This window comes from Phalacrocorax aristotelis, chromosome 7 (assembly GCF_949628215.1).
Source record: "Phalacrocorax aristotelis chromosome 7, bGulAri2.1, whole genome shotgun sequence".
NCBI lineage: Eukaryota > Metazoa > Chordata > Aves > Suliformes > Phalacrocoracidae > Phalacrocorax > Phalacrocorax aristotelis.
Genome location: NC_134282.1, coordinates 55,479,418 through 55,504,495, shown reverse-complemented (window position 1 = coordinate 55,504,495; position 25,078 = coordinate 55,479,418). Strand labels below are relative to the sequence as shown.

The window sequence follows — 25,078 nt, the reverse complement described above, 5'->3', positions numbered from 1 at the left end:
AGATGGGCAAGCTGCATCAGGTCATCCCCACCCTACAGTCTTCACATTAGCCAGGAACAGTTTCTATTCCATTCTCCTACTATCACCCAGCTGAGTGTGTGCAGGGTGGGAAATGAGAAAGGGAGTGTTTGTGCGACAAACTGTTGCCCTTTTGAGGACTTCCACCCTCCCAAAGAATTGCCTCATGCTGGGATCTATATTATCTGCATGTCCCACACAACCCCAGAGAGGACTCCCCTCACCTGTAGCTGCTCTGGTTTCTTCAGCTTCAACTTCCCTGTCTTGTAGCCATCATATTTCTCAAATAATTCGAAGAACCTGAACAGACAACAAAGAACCTTGATCCATTTTCTGCTGTTTCAGTGCTTTAAGGACTGTCATCCCTACATATGTATTCACAATCTCTTCTTCAGGGAGAACCAGCAGACCCACTGGCTCTTTCCTGTGGTTCAGAAATTCTGAAAAAACCTGCTTCCAGCCACAGGTATGAAAAGGAAGCAGCAACTAGCTTCCCATCTAGTGGGGCACTTCCCTTTGCAGCACCTAGCAGACCTTCGCTCTTTCTTCCAGTGTTCACAGAGAGGGTGCCAGGATCCTTATGGGGAAAGGGGCCTCCCTCAACTGAGCAGAAAGCATTTTCTTAAATGGAGCCAGGAAAAAGCACTGCCTCCCATGCGCTCAGCCCTTCTGCTCCTCCCCTTGATTCAAAACACTGGCCTTCCTCACTTCCCGGCAGCATAGCATCCTCTTGCCTTGACTCTTACCGGGGATGCTTAACTTCCATCTTCATCTTCTGCTTTGGGGTGCGATCTCCATGCCGGATGACTGCAATAACACAACGAAGCTCCATCCTGGGGAAATACAAGACACACCTGACAAAAATGTCCCCACACTCCAGAATTGCCACCAGAAAGTAGCTTCCCATTGTTCTTCCAGTTCCATTCTTTTGACAGCTGCTTTCCTCATCAGTGGCAGAACATCTCCCAGACTAAACCAGGCACAAGTGCCAAGGCTGTAAAAGCAGTCAAAGTATTGCAGATACTACCAGGTCATTTGGTTTCCTATGGGAGAAAAGCACCACGGTACCAAAATACAACAGGCAGAACCGCATCTGCAGAAAGGACCAGGCTGGATGTTACAGAATCTACAGAAACAGTGTTTTGAATTGTGCCAAGCTTGTTTTCATGCCCAACTTGTGTAATGCTCATAGGCCCACTTAGAAAGACCCAGGAGAAAACAGCTTGGTTCAGAAGAATGGTCCTACAGCTGGGGTCCTGTCTTCGAGCAACCAGTAAGAGCTGTACGTGGAAAGATCCCATAGCAATCAGCCACCTGCAGGAACCAGTAGTTAGGGTGGCTAATTTCAGAAGGGCTACATGAGTTTGCTTTTTCAGATACTACAATATCCAACTATTTCTTAAAGGATCTCAGAGTAATGGGGATCAATTCTAGCAGTCTCATTGTCACAAGGTGTTGCTGAAGCCAGCAGTCCTGTGAGCTGTGCAGTGTTTGTGGTTTTGCCACAGATGATCACACAGTAAAGGAAGGATGACTACTCTCAATCTACCTTTTCTGTAGCACCTACTTTGTTCACTTCATACAAGTGTGCTAAGGATCACAAAGAAACTTTTGCCTTTGGTCTTTTAGCCTTATGTGGTGGAAAACTAGTAAGGCTACCAGTATCAACTGAGGGTCTGCCAAGTGTACAGGTAATGTGAGTACTTCAGCTAATTGTTTTCTACGCATTTCACTGGCAGCTCAACGCACATTTTCTCTGAGTAGCACCCCACTGAACAGTGAGCCAGCTACAGCGATGCCCTAATCCATTTCCCGTGCTGATCAAGAATTTGGGCCTTCTGAAAGCCATGTGAGCAGTTTCTATAATTCCTTCAATGACTGCTTGTCTGCATTCATCAAACCTACGACTAATTTACCACCTACCACCCCTTTCTTGTGCATGGTTAAGCCTTTCCACAGGCATTTCAGGGTTGCAACCAACACAGCAGCTGGAGAACACCATCCCTTGGACAGGGTTTTTCACTTTGTCCCTCATGTAGCCACCACCAGCACGCTTTTGAGAGGATGGCAGGTACTCACATGGTGCCTGAAGTTGTGGGGACAATGGGAATGTCTTCTGCCTCTGTTGGGATGGACCAGGGAATATGAAACTGGGGAGCCAATTCACGCATGATTATATTTCTGGAAGAAATTAGAATACAAAATTCACGAGAAATTCCATTCCCTTGGTTCTCCACCTCCTCCTTAGTGGTCCAGCTGAAAGATTTGAAGAGAGCCACAGAATTTCTCCTCACCTTCCTCGCAGAGACATCTATCACACCCTGGGCTAGTTAGGGCACCCCAAAGGGACACCGATTTCCCTTGCATTACCGATACTGCAGCTGGGCTTAGCATCCAATGAAAAGTCCTGTAAGATACATCTAGCTGTAGACAAAGACAGCTAATGCCAATGCAGGCAGGAGCTCCAGGGGCTAAAAATAATTAACCCATTCCTCCCAGAGCCGAGCTTTCACCTGCTGAACAAATGTTCCCCTATGAACCACCTGCAGACTTCTCCAACATACTGATCAGGACTCTGCCTTCATTTTACCTTGCTATGAGTTACCTTACCCCGCTATCAAAACTTGAATTTTACATACCCTAGGATTTTGGCACAGTCATCGTAATACTTCATAGAGTTCTTCACGAAACTGAAGCCGTTCACGTCGCAAACAAAAGAGTGGCCGTTTGCCCGCAGGAGGTCGAACCCACACACTGTTTGCTGCATGAGGAAGCAGAGGACACAGGACTCAGGCACACTATGAGGGAGTGCAGCAAGGGAACAGCAGCTGCCCAGCCAAGTGGGGCACACACACACAGACCCAGCTAGCACACATGGCCCAGTTCAGCTCCACTGGTGCTGCAGCCACCCTCCGCTCTATGCTACCTACGAGCCTTGAAGAAGTATAAACACACAGCCACCAGCCAGCAGCAACAGGCCCTTTAGAGAAACCTTTACACCCTCACAGCTGTATCAAAGGCTCAACCTGTGAGCCCCAGATTAAGCCGTCAGGGCTGCCCCCCCCCACCCCCAAAGCTCTAAAGGCTTAAGACAGAGCAGCTTCTGGCTTTTCTGCTCTTGCCTCTAAATCCAACCGTTTAGAACCAGACTGACAATTACAGACAATAAGTGGTGCAGGCAAAGACATCCATCACTGTGTGGAAAAGGCTACAAGAGAGGACAAGCCCACAGCTGTATTAGCACAACTGCATGGGTTGCAGATTGCAGTGCGGGCAGGACAAGTAGCCAAGTGCTGCTTCTGCTGGCATTGCTGAGCATGTCATTGAACCACACCTAGACACACACACTCACCCTTCTGACCTGTAAAACAGAACACAAATGTACACCAAAGCCAGATCAAAAATAGGGGGAAAAAAAACACAAAACACCACCACACCCAGAAGAAAAGACCACCAAGCTTTCTATACAAACAAAACTAGGAAACAGTAAAGGCGGGATGAGTGCAGGTCAGATGGACAGCAGTATCCTCAGAATCCAATATTAAATGTTCAGATATATGCTGGACACCAGCCACCTGCCAGCACAGAGGGTGTCTGCTGCAGGCTCTCCTGCCTTCCCAATCACCTCTGACCAGAAAACTGCCATGGCCAGCAGGACCAGCTGCATCCAGCCAGCAGAGACACAACTGGCATCAGGCGTGGAAGATTGCCACACCAGAGACACACTGGGGTAACAAAGCTCAAGCTTTAACGCAGACCAACATTCCAATCATACATTCATGGAGTATCCTGCTTGTGTAGGAGAGAAAACACAGACCTTAAAGGCTACACAGACTTTCCGGGCAACTAGTTTCTCCATGGCAGTCAGCATGACTGGGTAACGAATTTCTTTCCCTTCACTGTCCCGTTCAACCTTCCCATCCAAAGCAGGGGATTTGCGAGCCTCCGCATGGGCATAGTCCGGCCCAACAGTGTACACCTGGGAAGAGAAATAGTTACACCTGACATAACCACCTAGACTAACTGCAGCTTCCAGGTGGTGTTTCTGCTGCAGACGCAGAGAGAAGATCAGATGGTCTCACACAGACCTCCTGTATAGAGCACCTGCTCCCCGCTTTGGGATGCAAGCTGCACAATCAGCACCTCACAGCTTGAACAAACACTCCGGAACCTAAGTAGGACTGCCCAACCTTCAGCCATCCCAGGCCTGGAGAAGGAAGGAGCTATTCCAGGGTTTTCCTTACCTTTACATCAGTGCCATCTGTAGGCATGAACTCCTCATAAATGTACGAGCCTGTCTTCCTTACACTGCTCTCTGGGGAGTACACGCTACTCCGGCTGCCAATCTGAAAGCACAGAATAAACACCTCAGGGAAGAGCATGGGGCTCCTTTTCTTAAATGGAAGAACAAAAAACCTAAGTTTCATCCCATATGTAGAGAATTAGCAGAACGCCTCTCAGAACCCCCAGCTATTACACCACGCTTATTTATGGAGGACAAAAGAGACTCCAAAACGCAGACAGTAGGTATATCCTTTTCCAGCTTTACAGAGGAGAAAAGTTATTATAGACCATTAGGTTAACTCCAATCACTGCAAGGATATGGAACAAAAAACAGTGGACAAAGACCTAGAAAGTACGGAGCCTAGCTAATAAGCAAATGAAAACAAATGATGACAGGTGGTAATCAGACCAATTTAACTTCCTTCTAGGACAGCTGACTGATCGTATGGACAGAGGATGATGTGGTTCTGATTTTTAGTAAGGCTTTGGATACACCCTCACGTGGCATGCCTGTATATTAGCTAAGGAAACAACCATTTTAAGATTATTAATGGCAGATGCATAACTGACTGGAAAAAAAGATACATCACAGCTATTAACTGCTTGTTGGCAAAGTGGAGGAAGTGAGTGAGGGCAGATTCCCTGTGGAATCTGGGAATAAATATTGCATTTGTCACATTTCCAAGCTGCACTAAGCTGAGAAAAGCAACCACGATGTTAGAAGACAGTACCATAAGTTTAAAAATAACAAATCTTGATACACTGAGGAAGTGATCTGGAAAAAACAGCATGCAATTCAACAAGGAACACAGTTCTCCATGTCAGTCTCCTGACTGCTAGACAGGACACAGCTCAAACAGAGGACGGGGAAGGTGAAGTCAGCACTAGCACTACAACATGTCCTTCTGCAGTCCCCAGGTAGATTGGGTTGAACTAGAAGTTCTAAGGTGGTCTCGATTTCCCCAACACAACACCTTCCTTTCCCCTTCACCTGTCCCACCTGAAGCCACATGGGCCTCAGAGCCACAGATCTGTTGGTTCCAACACCAAAACTGGAGTCCTGCTCCTCACCTTCCGAAAGAGTCGCTGGCTGCCCCCACCTGCTGACGTCGGGTAGTAAATATACACATTATGGTCTTCAGCACTGACTGGTTTCTCTACAAATGGCTTTGGGAAAACAGCTCCATTCACCTCCACGTGGTCCTCTCCTTCCACCAAGTTGCACTCTGAAGACAAAGCACAGCAGCAGCATGTTAGGAAAGGGTGAGACAGCCCTAGCGCAGAGCCGAAGCCCTTCGGTCCTGGCCAGTCAGCCAGTTCTGCTGTTGTGACCTTTGTCCACAAAAAACAACAGACTTGTGAATCAGGCCTCTTCAAACTGATATCCGTACCTATTCTCTGCAGAATATCTTAAATAGTACAGTATGTGAAAATGGCTTTCGGTAGGGCCTGGACACTGACCTTCTGGTCTATCGGGGTCCCGATTGAGCACAGCATAGCGGGGCAAGTCTATTCCCTCTTCCTGAAGGATCCGATACACTTCACGCCTGTAGAGGACAGGAACAGTGTCAGAATAGTCTACAAGGTCCTCAGTACAAGCCAAGGGAAAGGCTTCATTCCCACTGATGAAGAACAAAGTCAAGTGAACACAAAAAAGCCTCAAGACAGAGTGCAAATACTTCTAAGCACATGCTCTCTACATACGACCTACAGGTATGGGGCATGCCTCAGTCCTACTCTGGACAGAGATGTCCCAGAGTAGATCTCCACCTGGTCTAAACATGGACGGTCATTTCGTAGCACATGCCCAATCCACAGCAACACACCCAGCACACACCGCCTACCCAGAGCTGCCCTCTGGAAGGGTGCCCTGTCACGCTAAGCTGCCTAACACCCAGGCCAGGCAGATGCAGCAGAGCCTCTTCTCATCCTGTGTCAGTGGGGAAACCACAATTCTTTCACTAGTTATACCTTGGTGTGCCTGTCAGCACCCACAGGAACACCGCTCACAACCCAAAGACATGGCAGGAGGTTTGAGGTCTGGTATGAGTCCTACCCATACACAGCCAAAGCAGTCTGGCTGTATGAACCGAAGTACGTGACTGCTGGCGGCCTCTACCAAGAGCTGACTGGCAGGCCTTTTGACGTGTCTGACCAACATACTCTCCTCAGAGAAACTGCTCCCAGTTTCTGTCCCAGAACCCCATCCCACTACTTGACTCTCTTACTCAGAGACTAGCCTTTTTGTCTTAGTTGTGGCAGTCTCGTTCTGTGAGACCTCTTCCACTTCCTACTTCATCTAGCCGTTCCTTACAAGACATTTGCACCAGAAAACAAAACAAGTCAAGCCTCAATGGTTCTACCCCCAGATCTATTCCCCTCCATGTTTTGGAGAAATAACCCCTAAAAGCCACTGCCAATGCCCCCTTCCTCCCCATCACACTCATTTGCTTGTGGCCAGGAAGACGGAGTTTGCACAGCATGCTGAGGAGAGAAACCAGACAAAGGGAGAGGGAAGGGGCTTTAATGGATCACAGACACCTACCTGTCCTGGATATAATACTGCATATCAAGGTCATTAATCAGAAATGGCTTGCACAGCTTGGCATAAGCAACTGCTTTATCCAGAGGGAATCCTGAAATACAGGGGGGAGTGGAGCAGATTATGAGTGGAAGCTCCCTTGCCCAGATCTCAAGTAGGCTAAGGCCTGACACAGACATTTTACCTTTGGAGTGGAACGATATTAGGCAGTCACAAGAGGGCCAGTTCTCCACTGGTTCATTCAGAATAACATCTTCCCCCATAATCACCACTGTGATATACTCAAACTTGCACAGACGCTCCAGAATCTGTGTCATGGGCTTTGACTTGGACTTTTTTGTCATGGCACAGATTCCAACCACAATCTGCCGTTCAGGTGGCTGAGGGAAGACAAAGATCAGTTTAGTACAGGGTCGACTATTTTACTGAATTTAAACTATAACAGTGTAGAAATACAGCAATGCAGAACAAAAAAGGGATTTTCTTCCAAACTTATGCACTCACAGCTCTTGCTAGACTTGAACCCATACACACTTCTAGCTCCCACTAGATTCCACTGGGGAACATCATTAAGGAGCAGCCCAAAATAACCACTTCTTTGCCAGGTAGTATGTACCACCTCCTTTTACTGGGCACTAATGCTAAAGCCAGAAATAAATATCTGGCACTTGAACAAGCAGCAGGGACTGGAATCCCACATTATGTTCTCTGGCCCATAACTCAACAAGACAGTTGGTGGACTTAGGCAGGCTCAGAGAAGAGCTGCAAATGTTTTATAGCAAAAAAGTCCAGGAGCTCAGTCTGTTTGTCTTATCTGAGAGAAAACGAAGGGGAGATTACAATGGTAAGTAGCTATGAGTAGAAGAGAAACAGTAGCAAGTGCTCTTCCATATAACTGACAAAGGTACAAGATCCAGTGGGACGAAGTTAAGTTGAGAGAGAAGATGTGTATTCAAAAAGCTTTGGTAACCATAACAGAGTAACAGGCTAAGGTCTGTGGTGGACTTTCCATCACCATCTAGAAATCCCAGACTTGATGTATTCCTGAGAGACTAATTCTGGCCCAAGCAAGATTAAACACAGTGAGATCATCTGAAGTGATACGCGCAGGACTGCAGGTTACCCAGCACAAACAATTGTGGCTTCAAACTGTAAGCTGAGACTTTAGAAGTTACTGCACTGACTTGCAAAGCCAAGGTTCCACAGCAAAAACATCATCTGGGAAGTGAAAGGGTTTCCAAATCCTTCACCACACCTGATAAATAGCTCCTCACTGATCATCAAGGCACACAAAACTGTGTGGGTTTGAAGGAAGCCTGTGTGGGCTGCTAGGTCAACAACCCGCTTGCAACAGAGGCTCAGAGTACAGAGGCAATGGAAACGACCACTGCACTGCCGGATGGTCCCAGCAATTCGCACAGCCAGCAGGCAGCAATGTCCCTGCAGCATCCAACTCCCGTGTGCAGAACAGCAAATATAACATTTCATATAACACTGAATAGGTGCCAAAAGCAGTCAGGACCTGGAGCTCATTCTCCTATCTGCATCCTCTTCTTGGAGGTTACAGAAAAGAATAAATGCTTCTTTTCTGCAGACACACCTTTGCCCTTTTCACAGTTCCCAGTTTTCCTCAAAAATTTCCCTGGTGAAAAATAAAGATTTGCAGGAGTGTCAGGGTTAAGATGCTAGGACAAAGAAATGTGCTGTTGTACCTGAAAAAGACCTGCAAGCAAAAAGGCTAGGATTTACCGGAGCGTGAGGCAGCGAGTACAGCAGCATGACAATGCAGTACGTCCTATCAGAAATGGCATGGCCATTCCCCGTGGCTGTGCCACACAGCCTGGTGCCATGTCCCCTGAAGTCCCGACTGCCTGCGGCCTCGGCAGCAACCATGCAAACCCCGGCTGAGACCCAGGAATTCTGCACAGATGCTCCAACCCAGAACACCAGGACCTCCTTACCGACTCCTCCTCTTCATCATCTTCAAAGAAATCAGTTTCGTCTGTCTTCATGTTTGATCCCAGAAAGTCTGTCTCATCATCCCTGGAACCAACAACAAACCTGGGAGTGGAGTTCTCTCCCTCACTGGAGGTCGTCAGGGACGACATTGCAGCTTTGGTGGCCGACCATCCCGCTCTGGAATCACAGCGAGCAAAAAGGGTTAGAGAAGGTCAGGTGCACAGCGAGCCAGGGGCCGGCTGCGCTGCTGGAAGTGGGTGACGGTGGGGGGAGCACAGGGACTGATCTGGCAGGAGGGAGCCCAGGGACATGCTGCCCAGCACAAAAGGAGGGAGTAGGAAGAGACCCTCGGGGGTGGGAGGGGACCAGGATTCCGGATCGTTTTACATAGGCAGCTCCGTTGTGCAATTAACCCCTTTGCACCAACTGGGAAAGGGACAGTGTCACCACTAGCGCTGAAATCACATAAACCTTACAATGATGCATGCTCCAAGCCGCTGTCTAAATCATGGAAGGGGACGGTGGACACTCTCGCAGGCTCGTACACCCAAAGACATCAACTGGGACTTCAGAAGTTAGGATGAAGCTTAGGACAGTGGCAGTGACTTTCCAATCACCAATTTTCATCCTTTCAGCTCAAGAAGACCTACAGTAACGACGAGACCAGTCTGAGAGGCACATCAGTTTGTGGGCAGGAGGGATAAGGAAGAATTGACAACTCTTTGGCAGGGAAAGAAGAGACAGAGGAAGCATCAGCAACAGTTTGGGTTGCAGGTCAGGGCTTCTGGTTTTGCAAGCTCCCTCTGATTTACTCTGTGACCGTGGAAGCTGATTATCGGCATACAAGATTTGCTTTATGAACACCAGCAAAGGAGTGTGTCTCGCACTGTCACCTACAACAGCAGCATTGTCTGCCACAGTGTGACAGAGTTTGAACACACAGTACGCATGACCTGTACACACCAAGGACGCAGCTGTTCACCTCTGACCATAGCTGCACATACATAAATGCCAAGCAGTTGCCCTTCACCATGTTCTCCCCAACTATGCAGTGGTGAAAAGCATTCCTCCCGCCTAAGTGCAGCCTTGAGAAGAGGACGTTGTGAACACCTCATGTTATTAAGTACTTCCTAAAAATGGACACAAGACACTCTCTACCACAGCTTCTCATGCTCTCGTGATTTTCAGCATTCCCTGAACTAAGAGTTGCTGTATTTCCTCCTCTTTTGTTTCCCCTACAGCCAGCCAGTATGCTGTAGGAGACTATACTGCCATGTACAGCTGTCAGTTCCCAGTCCTCTGGCAGCTCCCCTTCACAGAGCAGAGGAGCCACACCAAATGCCATCAGCCCGCTGCCAGCAGAGTTACAGGGGAGGTGAGAATCCCCTCACCAGGAACAACGGAGGGAGATTGCCTTAATCCATTCAAGCAGGGTGGGAATGGGCAAAAGAAACAAACACACAGAGAAATCCAGGGTTTGCCTGTGAAATCCCCTTGGAAAAAAGGGTCAATATAAAGCGTGCCTCCATGCAGAAAGGCTGTGCACACTCCCAGAAGGGACAGGTGATGGAACAGGTAAGCACTCAGAGAAAGTGCTGGAGCAGAAGTGCACCGGACAAGTCCCAAATCCATGCTACCAGGCACTCATTCGACAGCAAGCCCGTCGGTATTCACGCCGGATCTACCAGGGGAGCCAACACCAACCCAACAGAAGCCAGAGAGGTGACACAGCAAGGCCAGACTTTGCACCTACCGCAAAAAGGACAGTCTCCTCTGCCTGACACCCAGCTCACACCGGTCATCCGCACGTGCACCAAGCCCTGCTCCCACACCAACCTTGAAGCACAGTGCACACCCAGCACAGGAAAGTGTCCCAATCAGCGAGAGCTGAAGTTGTAATTCACCATCAGTGCTCTCTGCTGGTCGGAGCAACAGCGCTGTCACACCAGGCTATACAGGCATTTTACTCCGTGCTCCATATAGCCCTACTATTTCTACACAAGGACAAGAGGAGGATTCCCGACATGCTCAGGAACCATTTTCATTCCTGTGCCCTGCTGCCTCAGCACACCAGCGCAGAACGAGACCTTAGCAAGTACACTATCAACTTGATGGCTGATTATTTAATGAAGTAAACCATGCAAGAAGAGGAGGAGTTGTTTTCTCCAATCCCTTACTCTCCCCTCCCTCCTGGAAAAAACAGGTCAAGCAGCAGGAAAACCTTTGCCCTAAGAACTAAGAAAGCAAGGAGATCTCTACATTTCTGTTCCTATTCCAGAAAAAAAAGCCTCTGCCTTGCCCTGTAGCCATTTATGGAGGCCATGACACACCGTGCTTGAACCAGGTAGAAACCTAGAGCCTCACTGAAGCCAACAGCCACTGATATATCAGGCATCCCCTTGTGTTAACCTCATGATCTCAGGTTGTTTCTGGTGTGGGGAAAGGGAGAGGGTATAACCAAAACCTTTTTCAAGTTTCTCTTTAAAGTAGACCCCTTATCTGATAATAAAGATGGTTCTGGCTTTGAATATGGAATACTCAGGCTTGCTAGCCCCATCACAGACACACAAGGAAGTATACACCAGCCACTACAGCTAAAGACATTCTTGCACCCTCTTCCAAGAAGGGCAGCTATTATCTGCTACACAATCATACCAAAGGTTAACGTAATCACCTAACGGCAGTCAGAAGCTGCTGACACACAACCTGAAACCGAGACATAGACCTTGCCTGTAAGTGCCCCGGGACTAATTCAGCCCCCAAAATTACCCTGTATTAGTGATAAGAAATGAGATCGTAAGCTGCTTCCCAGTTCCCCAGCAGATCATTCGGTCGCTGCTCAGATAAAGATGTTCACAGAGTAAATAGACTTATTCTTTGTGCCCCACTTCTGAGCTACCAGAAATTTGAGAGAAGGTGTGATCAGGTCTTGCATTAACTTTGTACTCAGCATGGCATTAACCACTGAAAGAGTGGTTTTGGGTGTTGGTTTTCTTAGTCCATTTTGTTTTTTAAACAAAGCCTGTCATAGGTACAGATGCAGAATTTGAAAGCGTAGTCCCTACGGTGGAGGGCTGAAAGACAAGGCCTGCAGCAACCAAACAAGGCTAATCACATCACTGGAGGCAGCAGCCACAGGCAGTAGAGGAGGCAGCTCTTGGAGCAGACACCAGGACTGCACACGGCAGGGAGCCTGGGGAAAGCATTAGGCAGGAGGTCCAAGGAGTACAAGGCACCAGCACATGCAGACAGGCTGCAAGGATGATTTAGCTTATAGACCTGCAGCCTGATTTAAACCAGGTCAAGAATCTGCAGGATTGTAACCTTTAAGAATACGCACAGCTGCATTTTTAAAATACTAAAGCTGGTAATGTCTTGTTGAACTACCTGAAACAGCTGCGGGCATTAAAAACAATCAACCAACCCAAACAAACAAGAAAAAACCAACCCTGAAAGTCTAGGCCTTGACCAGTGAAGTACCTTTGCCCAAATTGCTACTCCCATTGTCACAAGGGCTATTTGTATTAAGGTTAATTATATGCTTTCATACAAAAGGTGAAAGCTGTACTCTCATCATAGCCACTTAATTGCTTCAGGAAAAAAAAGAACACTTATACCAGAGTTAATAATTAAAAGTTATTGGACTTGGTGTATCAAAGAAGGCTCTCCATGTGCTATTAACATGCAAGGTGAGTGCATTCACAACCAGGAAGCTGGAGTCAGGCTTCTAAACATACCGTTCTGCCTCTTTGAGCAGCACTTTTGTTTAACTCCAAACCTATCTTCAAACCCGGAGAGAGTACAGCAACATTTCACTTTTCCTGACCAGGAGCTCCTTCTGCTAGACGACGCTGTTTGCAAATTTAGTAAAAACCTCTTGGCTTATCACTTCTACATCTGAGCAAATGTTATATTGCTCACATGGCAACTGTGGCAGCAACACCAATTCTTGTCTTGTTTTTAATGAGGCTTTTTAATGCGATTTATGAGATTGTTAAGTGTGAAACTTCACAGCATCAGAATTTCTCTGAGCATGCAACTGTTAATACAGCTTTATTATCGAAAAAACCGCTGCCGCCCTATCCTTCCCTCACAGCCCGGGGGCGATGCAGGCACAAACCCCAACCGCGCGGCTCGCGCGCCTTCCCGAAGGCTTCCAGGCGGGAGGCGGGAGGCCGGGGCGGCGGCTCCTCCTCCGGGGGCCGCTCCCGGGACCCGGCCCGGCAGCGCGGCGCGGCCGCAAGCAGCCGAGCACCCGGCGAGCCGCAGCAGCGCCGAGGGCACGCACCGGCGCCACTAGGCCGGGCGGCACCGGCACGGACAGACCGGCCCGCGGCTGCCGGGAGGGGCTGCTGGGCCTGCTTGGCCGTGGCAGAGCCGAGCCACCGCCCTCCCCGCCCCTCGCCGCCCCGCCGGCCTTTCCGGGCAGAGCCCGCCACAGCGCCGGGCCCGGCCCGCTGCGCGCTCGGTGCCGGCGGACAGGCCGCGCCGGGGACAGGCCGGGCCCGAGAGACCCGGGCGGACAGCGGGCGCCTGGGACAGTCCCGCGAGGGGCGGCAAGGCGGCAGACCCGCGCCGGGGATCCGGGCCGCGCCTCGCTAGGGGGCCGCCGCCGCCCAACCGGCGCTCCCCGACAGTCGCCGACGAGGCGGGCCCAGCAGCGGCGCGGCCGCTCGCCTGCCCTCCCCGCCCCCGCCCTCGCCCTCGCCCTCGCCCTCGCCCTCGCCCTCCCTTCGCTTCCCTTCCCTGGCCCGGAGCCGCCTGGCCCTCGGGCTCGGGCTTGGGCCCGGGTCCGGGTTCGGGCCCGGACCCGGGCCGCCCCAGCACCCCGCTGGCGGCAGCAGGGGGCGCCACGCCGGGCGCCGCCATTTCCCTCCGCTCACCTGCGGCCTCCGATCGCACCCTGCGCTGCCGGCGCCGCCACGGGCCAATCACGGCCTGCTGACGACCGCAGCCAACCAATCGACGGGGAGGGGCGTGGCGGCCGGGGCCCAGGCGGGCGCGGCGTGGCGGCCCCTAGCGGCGGCGGCTGGGACCCGCCGCGCGGTCGGGCGTGTCGCGCGCACGTGGGGCGCGGGCCCAGCGCCGGGCACCGGCAGCGCCGCCGGATCCCGCGTTACCACGGCAACCGCTGCGCGCGGGCCGCCGCCGCCCCGAGGGACCCCAAGCAGGAGGCGCGGCTGTGCCGGGCGGCCGCTCCCGCTGCGCCGCAGGAGCCGGGCAGCACTCGTCCCGGGCAGCGCCCGCCGCCTGCTGCCGCCCCGCGGAGTCTGCGGCGGCGGAACGTGGCGCGCTCCCTGCCGCGCCGGTGCAGCCCCGCCGATGCCGCGGGCACGGGGCGCGCGGGCCGACCGCCCCGTCCCGGCGTGCGGGAGTCGCGAAGGGAGCGCCCGGCGCCGAGTACCGACACGGAGCGCGGCGGGAGGGGCCGGTGAGCGCCGCCCGCGCCAGGCCGAGCCGCCGAAAACCGGCCGCCGGCGCCGCGACCCATTCCGGGCCGCATCCCGTGCGCGCCTCCGGGCCGTCGGGGAGCCGCGTCCGCCGCTGCCGGGGTCCGCGCCCCGCCGCTGCCGGCTCCAGGTGCGCGGAGCCTGCCCCGGCCGCAGCTTCGCCGCCGCGGGCTGCGCCGTGTTCCGCGCCGCGCCGTGCCCGCCCGCAGCGGCGCCCGGTGCGGGACCCGGCCCCGGCGCAGCCGCCCCTCCGGCGCTGTCCGGCGCGCGGTGCTGAAGGCGGCGGCGGGCGGGGCGGGGCGGGGCGGGGCGGGGCGGCCGAGCAGGTGGCGGTGCCGTTGCGGCCCCCCTCGTGCCCGGCCGGCTCCCCGCCCCCCGCGCACCCTACCGCCGCCGCCGTTCCCATTCCCATTCCCGTTCCCATTCCCTTCACGTCCGCCTTCCGGCCCCGGCGCGCTCGCTCCGCCACTCCGCGATGGCCAGCACCTTCGCCCGCGCCCTCTCCGCCCGCCGCTCCGCCGGCCTCCTGGCCATGGTGGGCGCCGGCTCCCTCGCCGCCGGCTTCCTCCTCGCCCGGGACACGGTCAGCGCGGGCGACCGGCAGCGGCGGCGCTACCCGCCCAGGTACCGGGCGCGGGCGGCGGGGGCGCACGTGCGGGGGGCGGTGGGGCTGCCCCCGAGCTCCAGCGGGGGGCCCCGGGGCGGTTCGTGGGGGCGGCGGGGCGGACGCTGGTCGTCCGCGGGCGGGGGTGACCGGGACGCCCCGGAACCGAGCCCGCGCCGGCCCCGGGGCTACGGGAGGCGGCGGCGGGGCTCGGTCGCGTTGGACGGAGCCGCGCTGCCTCGGGCCACCGGCGCCCGAGCCCCGGCGTCCCCGCGCCCAAGGGCACCGGCGCCGCCGCGGCGGGGCCTCCGCGCCTTGCCCGGCCTCCCCGAAGGCCGCGGCGGGGCGTTGGGCGCGGACCCACGGGGCTGGTTGGGCCCTCCCGCGCCGGCCAGGCTGCCACGGGGCCCCGCCACGGGGCCCTGCCACGGGACCCACGCCGAGCCGGGGCCGTGCGGGCTGCGGAGGCCTCCCCGGGCACGTCCCCATCACCCCTCTGGGGCGGTCCGGCTGGGAGCCCCAGGACTGCCGGCGGCCCTGGACAGCCGCAGAGCACCGGGACAAGCTGCTGTGCCGCCAGACCGGCGTGGGCAGGAGCGGGAGGGGGAGAGGTGCTTGCCTGCAGGGCTGGGGTCTGGGGGGAACCCTCCCGGGCTGACGGGGAGGACGGGGTGGGGGCTGTCAGGGAGATGGGGCAGCATCGCTGGGGCAGCTGTCATGAGTGAGGCTGTACCCCAGGCTCGGCCCCGTCAGAGGAGCCAGGGGAGACTTGCCAATGTCCTGGTGGGAACAGGACAGAGCAAAAGGGTTCATTTTCTGCTCCTGGCAAAACACCCAGGAGCTCTGTCTGCAAGAGCCGGTGTCCGAGCAGAGACAGAGGCTCCTCAGCAGCCCCTGGGGGCTGGCGGCAACTCCTGGCCCAACCCCATCTGGCTGTACCAGTCTTGCCACGTGCCTGCCTTCAGGATAGGGACTTCTCTATTTAAAAGAAAAGGTTTCCTGGCAGGTCCTCTCTTCCACCTCAGGGGCAATTTTTAAAGTGAGAACTGGAGGGGCCTGCAGGTGCTGAGCAGGCAGCCCCTAGCCTGCAGGCAAATTTTGGATGAAGGTGAGCCCTGAGGTTTGCGATCAGGACTTCTGGGAGGCGGGCACAAAGCCGGGCCGGGCCAGGCTGGCATTTGCATGGCCATGGCCTGGCTTAGGGGTGCTTTGGGGGTAATGCTGGCTCTGCAAGAGCCGCTGGCCCTATTTGCACAACCTGTGCCTGATCCCTTAAGCCAGATAAGTGTCACAGCTGCAGAGCGGTGCTAAGGTTCAAGCTCTGGCACAGAAGGTCTGGTGTCACCCTGCCTTCGAACTGCGTTTTGCCAAGGGCTGCCCTGGGGAGCACGGCCAGGCCCCAGGAGGGCCAGGTGCTTTGCTGCCGCAGCCAGAGGCATTACCACTGCTCCGCTCACTGCCACTTGCCACAGCAACATGGAAGTGTGGGCCTTGAGGCCAGGAGAGGTGGAGGCAGGTCCTGTGCAGTGCCCACGCTGCCTAGCCCAGGAGCACGGAGGGCCAAGGCACAAGGTGGAGGCTGGAGGAGGGAGTTGCCTGTGCCTCACCAGGGCTGGGCAGGGTAGGGACAGGGCTGGGAGGGGAGAGGGACGTGGCAGCCACCGGCTCGCCCTTCCGCCTTGCACTGGCACTGGCTGGTCGGCCTGGCACCGCTCAGAGGCAGGTTAGGAAAGCAAAGAGCGGGTTTTGCTCCCCATCCTGAAACCGGCAGAGACTGCGCACAGTGAAGGAGCGGAGTGTGGAAGGAGGCAGCACGTTACTGCTCCAAACACATGTGGCTGCTGTGATCCCTGCACCAAACACCGTGCAGTTAAGAGTAGCGCTGCGCTGCATTGCAGACTGAGAGCCCTGCTCGTGCAGAAAGCTGCGTGCTGAGAGCTGGCACTGGGGGCTTAAAGTGCTGGGTTGGGCCACAGAAACAAGGGGGCAGAAATGGAGCGACTTAGAAGAATGATGAAGGCTGGATGTTATTGTTTATTCATCTCCCAGGAGTGTTGTATTTTCAAGCTTTCTGAACAATTGCAGGGCCACAGACATCAGGTATTCACTGAGTGAGGATGGCAAGGAAAAAACACCAGGATCTGTGAGACCTGCTGGCTGCCATGAAAAAGGCAGGCACTCTGCCTGTGTCCTGCTCCTGTGGGCAAGGGCACCAGGGCCTGGGGAGAGCTGGCCTCTCTCTGCTAAACCTGGGCATGCAAGTGTCCCCTTGTGCACACAAAACATCAGCTCTGTCCTTGCTGGGTCTAGGGACAGGGGCCACACTGGCCATGCTGCAAAGGCGTTGCTGTGGCAGGATCAGTGGCTGGGGAAAAACAGCAGAGCAGAATGTTGATGCTAAAAGCAACAACAGGGCTTGGGGAGTAGCCAGGCACCATCTGTGGGAAGGAGGGGACTGAGGTGAGTCTGGAGGAGGGGATGAAATCAAGGTAGGGGATGTGGCTGAGAAGCTCTAAATGAGCTTCCTGGGAGGGTCTGTTTGGCTGGGAATGGTTTTGTGATGGTACTGACACTTGAGAAGAGCCTGGACAGAACTGCAGCATCCCGCTCTGCAGGAGCGAGTCAACCCCCCTGGGGATTTTAAGTCTTTATGTTAAATAACGAGAGACATCGGCAACAGCCTTGAGGGATCTGAGCGGCACTCCACAGCCACTTGTAGTAGGCGCTGCCGTGCAAATGGTCATTCTGAGGGGGGCACATGGGCACCCCCCCAAGAGGAGACCTGGGCACGGACATGCCTGCTGCCAGGCGGGGTCCCACACAAGGCACGGCGCCACGCTTGGATGGTCACTCTGGGGCTCCCTGCCAAAGCGTCTGCACACAAAGCCCGAGCCCCCTCCTCCCTGCGTGATCAAGCTGCCTGCTCTGCTGCCTGCAGCAGCCTGCCAGCACCTGGCTCCTCCCGCCCACCGCTACCGCACAGGGTCCGCGCTGCTTGCCCCCACGCCTCCCCAGAGGCCGCATGCGGCAGGGGCTGCCATCAGCGTGGGCACCTGCAGAGCCAGTGACGCCAGGAAGGGTGCTGGAGGCTGCTGGATTAGCAGAGAAGAGCATGGGGAGATGCAGGGGGCTGCCACTCCTGGAGAGGCTGCCCAGTCAGTAGATGGACTAATGACACCTGCTGAGCGCTTAGCAGGTCTCCCCTCAGGTGAAGCACCTCCTTGCGCAAGGGCAGAGAGGGCAGTTGCTGCAGGCAGCTGCACCCCGAGGTCGCAGGCAGGATGGCAGCACTGAGCTGCCTCACGGGACAGCGTGGGCGGTAGCACAGCGCCCGCACCGAGTCGCGCTCCTGGCAGAAGTCCACCTTCTTCTGAAGACACTTCCAGCCTCTGCGGCTGGGGAATCTATTGCTCGGCCACGTGGCACTGGGAACAAAAGACGGTGCTGAAAGGGTCATAATTTAAAAACCAGCTTTGGGGACCAAAACCAAGGGGCCAAGGCAGCCCCAGTAAGGCCAAGTGCAGCGTCGCCTTCATGCTTGTGGCAGAGGACACCTGGACACCAAGGAGAGTGCGGTGCCCGCTCCCCGAGTCTGCCCGCGCCAGCCCCGGGACACAGCCTGGGCTGCAGGAACGGGCAGTCTCCCCTGCAGCTCTGCAGGGCACCGCTTGTGAGCGTTCAGCGCCTCCATCCCTGCATTGCCCTGCTGATCCTGGCACCATCCAGCATAGTTTGGGGGGTCTGCAAAGGCTGAAGAGAGATTCCCCAGATTTGCTGGCTGTGATTCAGGGCTGTTCTGGGGGAGGGTGCATTCGGGTCGGGAGCTAAGACAGCACTGCAGCAGGAACAGACCCTGCAGGCAGGGGCCAGGATCTCAGGGTTTTGGACTCTCTGAACACTTCAGTGAAGGTATGGACTGCCCACAGCAGACAGCATGCGTAAACATACAGCAGTGTTCTGCTTACTGGAAGTAGGCTTGCTTCCCTTAGCAACCTTTGATGGCTCTGGACGTAGTCCGCAGACACCAGGGTGGAAAGCCCAGCAGGCAGGCTGTGGTCCTGGCATGCCAGGCAGCACTAGCAGTGCTGGGGGTGGGGGAGGAACTTGTCCAAGTGTCCCATTCTGATCAGCAAATGCTTTTTACCAGAGTGTCTCTCCCTCGGGAGACATGGGTCAGTAGTCAGCTGACAGCAGGGGCAGGAGCAGTGGGGGAGGCTGGGGCAGTCTGCATCCCATGTATGACAAGTCAGCCTCTGAATTGGAGCATCTCAAGACAGCACAGATCTGTGTGTGGGCTGGGGGAGCAGCCCTCAGCCTGCACGGCCTGGGACGAGTTCCTGCCTGGAGCAAATGCCTCCTTGTACTGGTCCAGGCTGGAGCCAAGTGCTTCCCTATGCAGAGCAGACAATGTAAGCCCTACCTCCCTTTCTTTGTGCAAAGCGCAGGAAGCCACAAGCAGTAGCCAAGCTGTAGGCGAAGGGCCAACGCACATTCCTTGGCCTGCAGACGCAGGGGAGGAGGCAGCAGCAGTGACAGCACTCTGCATTGCAGCACGGGGGCCGGGCGCTGGCAGCCAGACCCAGCGCCCTGTGCGGACGCTCAGCCCAGGAGCAGGACCTGAGCACCAGGAGGGTGCCAGGACTTGCTGCTGGTGATGGTGGCCGGCTGTTGCTCTCACCAACCCACACCTGCACTAGCCCCAGCTCCTCTTCTTCCACATGGACCCCACCCCCACAAGGCAGTGCCCCTCCTGGGAGAGTAGACAGGCGTCCTCAGGGCTGCAGGACCCCCTCCTGCCACCAGAGAGATTGTTTGGGCTTACAAGTGCCAGCCCTGTCCCACTGAAGCAAGGGGAGGCACCACCTTGCAGCAGGAGGGATGTGGCCAAGGAGAGCACTGTTGGGGTCCTGCGCTGCCAATCCCCCTGTGAGCGCAGAACAAGCAGAAAGCCTGGCTAAAGTGGGAATGAGGTCAGGGGACGGCCTCCTGCTAAGCTGATTAGAGGAAAGCGTCCCCCTAATACAATAAACTGTGCCAGAGCAGTGCGGTTCCCGCTGGCTGCAGATTGGGGTCAACAAACCTCCGGCCCCACGGCATCTGGGGGACAGGATGGGGGTGTTGTGGCACCCGGCTGGGGCCCAGGGGCCAGACACACCAGGGCCCCCGTGGGCTGCGTGCCTTGGCTCCCCCACTCACTGCAAGGGCAGACCACAGTGCTGGACAGAAGGGGCAGCTGCCCTCTTTTTGGGCTGGCATCGGGGTAGCCCCAGAAGAAGGGGAGTGAAGCCCCTTTTCTGTGGCCTGCCCCCCTGGCAGCTCAGCACGCAGGTTCCCACCAGCTGCCCGTGCCCCAGCACTGGGCTGCGGCTGACGTGGCCGCCACCACTCACCCAGCAGGCTCTCCCAACGCCAGGGCCCTGGTACGCGGCTGATAAGGAGCCGCACCCTAACAACCGGTCCAGATTTGCTCATGGACTCTTGTCCTTGTGGCAATGTCAGCCCTCAGCTCAGGCTGCTCTCTGCCCTCACTGTGCAATGCCAGTGACTGCCTTCCCAGTCCCGGCTGGCCTTTGCTGGTGTGGACAAGCAGAACAGCTTGACCTCCCTCCCGGGAGCTCCCCTGCCCACACCTGTGAGGGTCTGTGGGGCAAGGGCACGAGCACAGGGGTGCCCTGACCCCAAAGGACTCACCTGTTTCTCCTCCTGCAGCGCTGAGTACCCCGACCTGCGGAAGCACAACAACTGCATGGCCAGCAATCTGACGCCAGCCATCTATGCCAGGCTCTGTGACAAAGCAACCCCAAATGGCTGGACCTTGGACCAGTGTATCCAGACGGGTGTCGACAACCCCGGCCACCCCTTCATCAAGACTGTGGGCATGGTAGCTGGTGATGAAGAAACCTATGAGGTGAGTGGAGGCCAGAGCCCTGCCATGCTCCAGGCTCTCCAGGGTGCACCCAGTAGCCAGAGGAGTCCCAGTACCTGTGGTACGTCCAGCAGCATGGGATGTTACTTCCCATCTCCTCCTGCCCAGTCCAGGCAGCTGGAGAGGCCCCTTGGCCAGCCCCAGCGTGTCCCTGTGGGACAGCTGTTCCTAGAGTCCTGTAACTTCCTCCTCGCCCCTGAGCCCCACTTGCCCAGGCAGCGTCGGCCCTGTGGATTGCCATTGCATTGCAGGATGCGTCTTGGCCCCCAGCCACCCTCTGCAGCCCCCATGCTGCCATGTCCCCCATGCTGGCAGCAGGATTGTGCCGAGCTTGTGGCAGGGGTTTCATGGAGTGCTGGGTCTGCAGTGCTGCACATCATCCTGCTTGTTTCCAGGTGTTTGCTGACCTGTTTGACCCCGTGATTCAGGAGCGGCACAACGGATACAACCCCCGCACGATGAAGCATGTCACTGACCTGGATGCCACCAAGGTGCGCGCACTGGGTAGTGGTGCTGTGCACAGGGGCCCTTCCCCGAGCCTCGGGGGACTGGGGTCCTGCCAGCACCAGTGCCACCCTGTAAGCGCCCCGTGGTTCATGTCCATTCCAGATAAAGTTTGGCCACTTCGATGAGCGCTACGTGCTCTCCTCCCGGGTCCGAACTGGGCGCAGCATCCGTGGGCTGAGCCTGCCACCAGCCTGCACCCGTGCTGAGCGTCGAGAGGTGGAGAAGGTGACCGTGGAGGCACTGAATGGTCTCACTGGAGACCTAGCAGGCCGGTACTACCGCCTCAGCGAGATGACAGAGAAGGAGCAACAGCAGCTCATTGATGTGAGTTGGTGCACCTCCCAGCAGCCACCCCAGGTGCTTGCGGAGCAGGACCCTTTCCCCGGCATTACCCCTCTGGGAGGCCATATCCTCCTTTCCCAGCCCCATCGCCCTGTGGGACCAGGACCCCCTTCAGCAAGGCTGCCCCGCATTGCAGAGTGTGCTCATGGGGCTGCTCAGCCCTCCCTAGCCAGGGGAGGATGGAGCTTGCTGAGCACAGCCCCAGCAGCTCACAGCCACCTCTGGCTCTCACCCCATGTCCCTGCCCATGCCCAGGGGAAGGCACACTTGTGGTACACAGCCAGTGCCCTGCCAGCCCCTGGTACAGGGTGGGCTGTGTATCAGCAGCCTCCTGCCTCCCTGGCAGGAAGGCAGGGACTCCTGCCCACAGGTGGGGACAGCAGGCAAGCTTGCCCTGCCAGGGACAGCTGCAGTGCATCACCTGCATGGCAGGCTGGGACCAGTGTGACAGGGTGCTCTGGCACCAGCTGTGCAGCCCTGGTGAGCCTTCACACTCTGCCTCCCTCCAGGACCACTTCCTCTTCGACAAGCCAGTGTCCCCGCTCCTGACAGCAGCAGGAATGGCCCGGGACTGGCCCGACGCCCGAGGGATCTGGTGAGGACCTGCCCCAGCATCAGGCCATTAGCAGGGCAGAAAGGCAGGGGACACTGCTGCTTTGTCTGGCTGCCCCAGCCCCACCACCCGTGTTCTCCATGCTCACCGAACTGCAGACCCCAGTACATGCAGCACTGGCACTCCTGGGCTGCGCTCACCCCAGGCTCTGTGGCCATACAGAGCTGGGCTCTCCCTGCTCACTCCTTACCTGGGAGCCCCTTGTGTGCTGCAGTCAGCAGCCAGCCGCTCCGTACACAAGCCACAGCATCTTCCTAAGAAGTGGGACTTTGGAGCCAGCCACTGCTGTCGGTCCTGCCCGCTCTCACCATCCTGCAGCACCTTGCACTCTAGACTGCCAAAAACCTGTAATTGCTGCCTTCTGCTCCCCAGGCAATCCCCAGTGCTCCCCCTGGCTCTCTGCACACTCTACCTGCCCCCAAACTTACCCTACCAGAATTGCATCTTACTGCTCCCTCCCAGCATCTCTGCACAGCCATGCCACATCCCACGCAACATCCCACACACCCGCGGAGTGACAGCCGGCACACGCACTCGCCCACACCGCCCTCGCTGGCACAGCACCTTTATAGCAGCCTCATGGAAAACACCTCCACAGCACACATGGTCCCCAGCTCCAGCCACCTCCTAGCCCAGCATCCCAATGTGCACCCCACACCTCACATCCCCCTCCCACTGCCTGCGCAGTGCAGGAGCCGTGGTCGTGTCCCCAGTCCAGGCAGGGTTGCCACCACACTGGCGTCATGCTGCTCCTCATCAGCAGCACTTGCCTGTGCCCACAGCACCAGAGCCAGGACCCGTTGTCCACAGCAGTGAGTGTGGATGAACGCTGGCCCGTCTTCAGGAGCACCTCCTGGCTGGCTGCCTTGCAGCCGCGCTCTGCTCTGGCACTGCGCTCCCAGCCACAGGCGCAGGCATAGCACCGGGACCGTGGGGCAGCACTGGCACCATGGTCACGGCGGCAGAAGGGGCACAGCTGGAGCTGGCGTGGGTGGCTGGATGGGCACGGGGGCTCTGCCAGCCACCAGCACAGCTGAACACTGCCCTATCCCTAGGCACAACAACGAGAAGACCTTCCTGATCTGGATCAACGAGGAGGATCACACGCGCGTCATCTCCATGGAGAAGGGTGGCAACATGAAGCGCGTCTTCGAGCGGTTCTGTCGGGGCCTGAAGGAGGTGAGCACCCGCCAGCCCCTGCTGTGCCAGCCCTGTGGACAGGAAGAGCAGGGCAAGCAGGGCTGCTGCGGGGCTGGCCCCCTGTGCCCAGCCAGGGCTGGGTGGTGCTGTCGTGCCGAGGCCTGGGCACCTCACAGCCAGGGACCGAACGGCTGAAAGGCTGCTTGTGCCTCTAACCCAGGTGGAGCGGCTAATCCAGGAGCGAGGCTGGGAGTTCATGTGGAACGAGCGGCTGGGTTACATCCTGACCTGCCCCTCCAACCTGGGCACCGGGCTGCGAGCAGGTGTCCACATCAAGCTGCCACTGCTCAGCAAGGTATTGCCATGGCCAGTTTTGTGGGGAGCTACGCCAGGGTTGCGGGGATCCCCAGCTGCCGGGGCACAGGGAGCCCAGCCACGCCAGAGGTGCAGGGCTGCATGGGACCTGGCCCTGGACGTCACTCAGGTTCCCCCAGGAAGTGGAGCGTAAACTCCAGCCTATGCCTGCATCTGTGGCTGGAGGAGCCAGGGACCCAAGTGTCAACCTGGGTCTGCTCAGGGCAGGGCTCCCTGTGGGGATTACAAGCCCAATGATGGGGTTTTGTGAGCAGCGAGAGGGCTGCCCCAGGGAGAAGTCAGCTGCAGAGCCCCGCCTCCCTTGCTGATGGTCCCACTGACCACTGACACCTTCTCTGGGCACCAGGATAACCGCTTCCCTAAGATCCTGGAGAATCTTCGGCTACAGAAGCGTGGCACAGGAGGTGTGGACACTGCAGCTACTGGCAATGTCTTCGATATTTCCAACCTGGACCGTCTGGGGAAGTCAGAGGTGGGTGCCGGGCAGAGCTGCTTTTGGGGAGGGAGGTTCTGGAGCATGTGTGCATGACAGGCCTGCGGGCCCCAAAGATGTCCAGGGCCATGTGCTGTGGGCAGCACGTGGGGACTGGGGGTGGCAGCACCTGCCCTTCACGCAGGGGGGCCAGCGGGTGCCTTGCTGGCTTGGCTCCCAGGATAGCCCCTGAGTCAGGATGTGTGTGCTCCTGGTGCAGGTGGAGCTGGTGCAGCTGGTGATAGATGGTGTGAACTACCTGATTGACTGTGAGCGGCGGCTGGAGAAGGGGCAGGACATCCGCATCCCCTCCCCAGTGCCGCAGTTCCGGCACTGAACTGGACCAAGGCAGCGCCAGCCCCATGGGACCCAGCACCCCCATAGCTTACGTGATCTCTGTGCCCAGCATGTCGCTGTGTCCTGTTACCCACAATGCGCCAGGCCAGACCTCATAAATGTGCGCTGCTGTAGCTGTGTCTCCATCTCCTCCTTACCCCAGCACCCACCACCCCACTAGCGCCGTGTGTCTGCAGAGAGGCACCCACCCAGGTCTGGGTTTCCTGCACCTGCCCTGAGCAGTGGTCCTGGGATTTCCCTGAGCCACTGCTGCCCTAGGGAACAGGCCTGGAGGGGGCCACAGGGGACTTGTGTGGGTAGGGAGCCAGGGCAGTCAGGCCGGGCAGGAAAAGGTATTCTGGGGCCACACGTTGCTGCAGGAAGGCAGGCAGGGAGCAGAGCTCATTGCTTGTGCCCATCACAGGTTTATTACTGGGATGCTCACAGAAAGCAGGGGGGCAGGCAGAGGAGGAGAGCCAAGGTGAAGCCAGCCCGGGGCCTGGCTCTGCT

The 25,078-nt window shown here is 56.7% G+C and overlaps 2 protein-coding genes across 8 annotated transcripts in view; one reads left to right on the top strand and one right to left on the bottom strand.

The window, feature by feature from the left end:
• Nucleotides 1-13,740, bottom strand: part of PPIP5K1 (diphosphoinositol pentakisphosphate kinase 1) — a 51,027-nt gene extending 37,287 nt beyond the window's left edge. For 5 of the 6 annotated variants that reach the window (XM_075100941.1, XM_075100943.1, XM_075100945.1 and 2 more), the window contains exons 1-13: nucleotides 13,687-13,740; nucleotides 9,280-9,449; nucleotides 8,806-8,980; nucleotides 7,029-7,224; nucleotides 6,848-6,938; nucleotides 5,764-5,849; nucleotides 5,374-5,528; nucleotides 4,263-4,364; nucleotides 3,836-3,997; nucleotides 2,658-2,779; nucleotides 2,098-2,199; nucleotides 765-851; nucleotides 243-318 (exon numbers count right to left, since the gene is read on the bottom strand). In XM_075100941.1, the coding sequence (XP_074957042.1) occupies nucleotides 243-318; nucleotides 765-851; nucleotides 2,098-2,199; nucleotides 2,658-2,779; nucleotides 3,836-3,997; nucleotides 4,263-4,364; nucleotides 5,374-5,528; nucleotides 5,764-5,849; nucleotides 6,848-6,938; nucleotides 7,029-7,224; nucleotides 8,806-8,952 (1,326 nt within the window). In that variant the 5' untranslated portion in view covers nucleotides 8,953-8,980; nucleotides 9,280-9,449; nucleotides 13,687-13,740. Of the gene's footprint in view, nucleotides 1-242; nucleotides 319-764; nucleotides 852-2,097; nucleotides 2,200-2,657; nucleotides 2,780-3,835; nucleotides 3,998-4,262; nucleotides 4,365-5,373; nucleotides 5,529-5,763; nucleotides 5,850-6,847; nucleotides 6,939-7,028; nucleotides 7,225-8,805; nucleotides 8,981-9,279; nucleotides 9,450-13,686 lie in introns of those variants that run through there. The other variant, XM_075100944.1, reaches the window with a different exon arrangement.
• Nucleotides 13,741-14,617: 877 nt separating this feature from the next.
• On the top strand, nucleotides 14,618-24,702 carry CKMT1A (creatine kinase, mitochondrial 1A). 2 transcript variants are annotated; one of them, XM_075100924.1, is made up of 9 exons: nucleotides 14,618-14,877; nucleotides 20,567-20,765; nucleotides 21,179-21,274; nucleotides 21,393-21,614; nucleotides 22,142-22,227; nucleotides 23,301-23,424; nucleotides 23,606-23,740; nucleotides 24,107-24,232; nucleotides 24,453-24,702. In XM_075100924.1, exons 1-9 carry the CDS (start codon nucleotides 14,729-14,731, stop codon nucleotides 24,567-24,569), a joined length of 1,254 nt encoding a protein of 417 aa, XP_074957025.1. In that variant the 5' UTR covers nucleotides 14,618-14,728; the 3' UTR covers nucleotides 24,570-24,702. The 2 variants fall into 2 exon arrangements, with proteins under 2 accessions (XP_074957025.1, XP_074957026.1); XM_075100925.1 differs by lacking the exon at nucleotides 14,618-14,877 and adding an exon at nucleotides 18,966-19,145 and having other exon boundaries at nucleotides 24,453-24,701.
• Nucleotides 24,703-25,078: the final 376 nt, after the last annotated feature.

Bases quoted from the DNA above. Each gene is read 5' to 3' on its own strand.
- CKMT1A (XM_075100925.1), top strand. From the start codon at position 18,991: ATGCTTTTTACCAGAGTGTCTCTCCCTCGGGAGACATGGGTCAGTAGT. The intron at 19,146-20,566 runs GTGTGGGCTGGG...CTCCTCCTGCAG, and splicing joins TCAAGACAGCACAGATCTGT to CGCTGAGTACCCCGACCTGC. The intron at 22,228-23,300 runs GTGAGGACCTGC...CCCTATCCCTAG, and splicing joins CCCGACGCCCGAGGGATCTG to GCACAACAACGAGAAGACCT.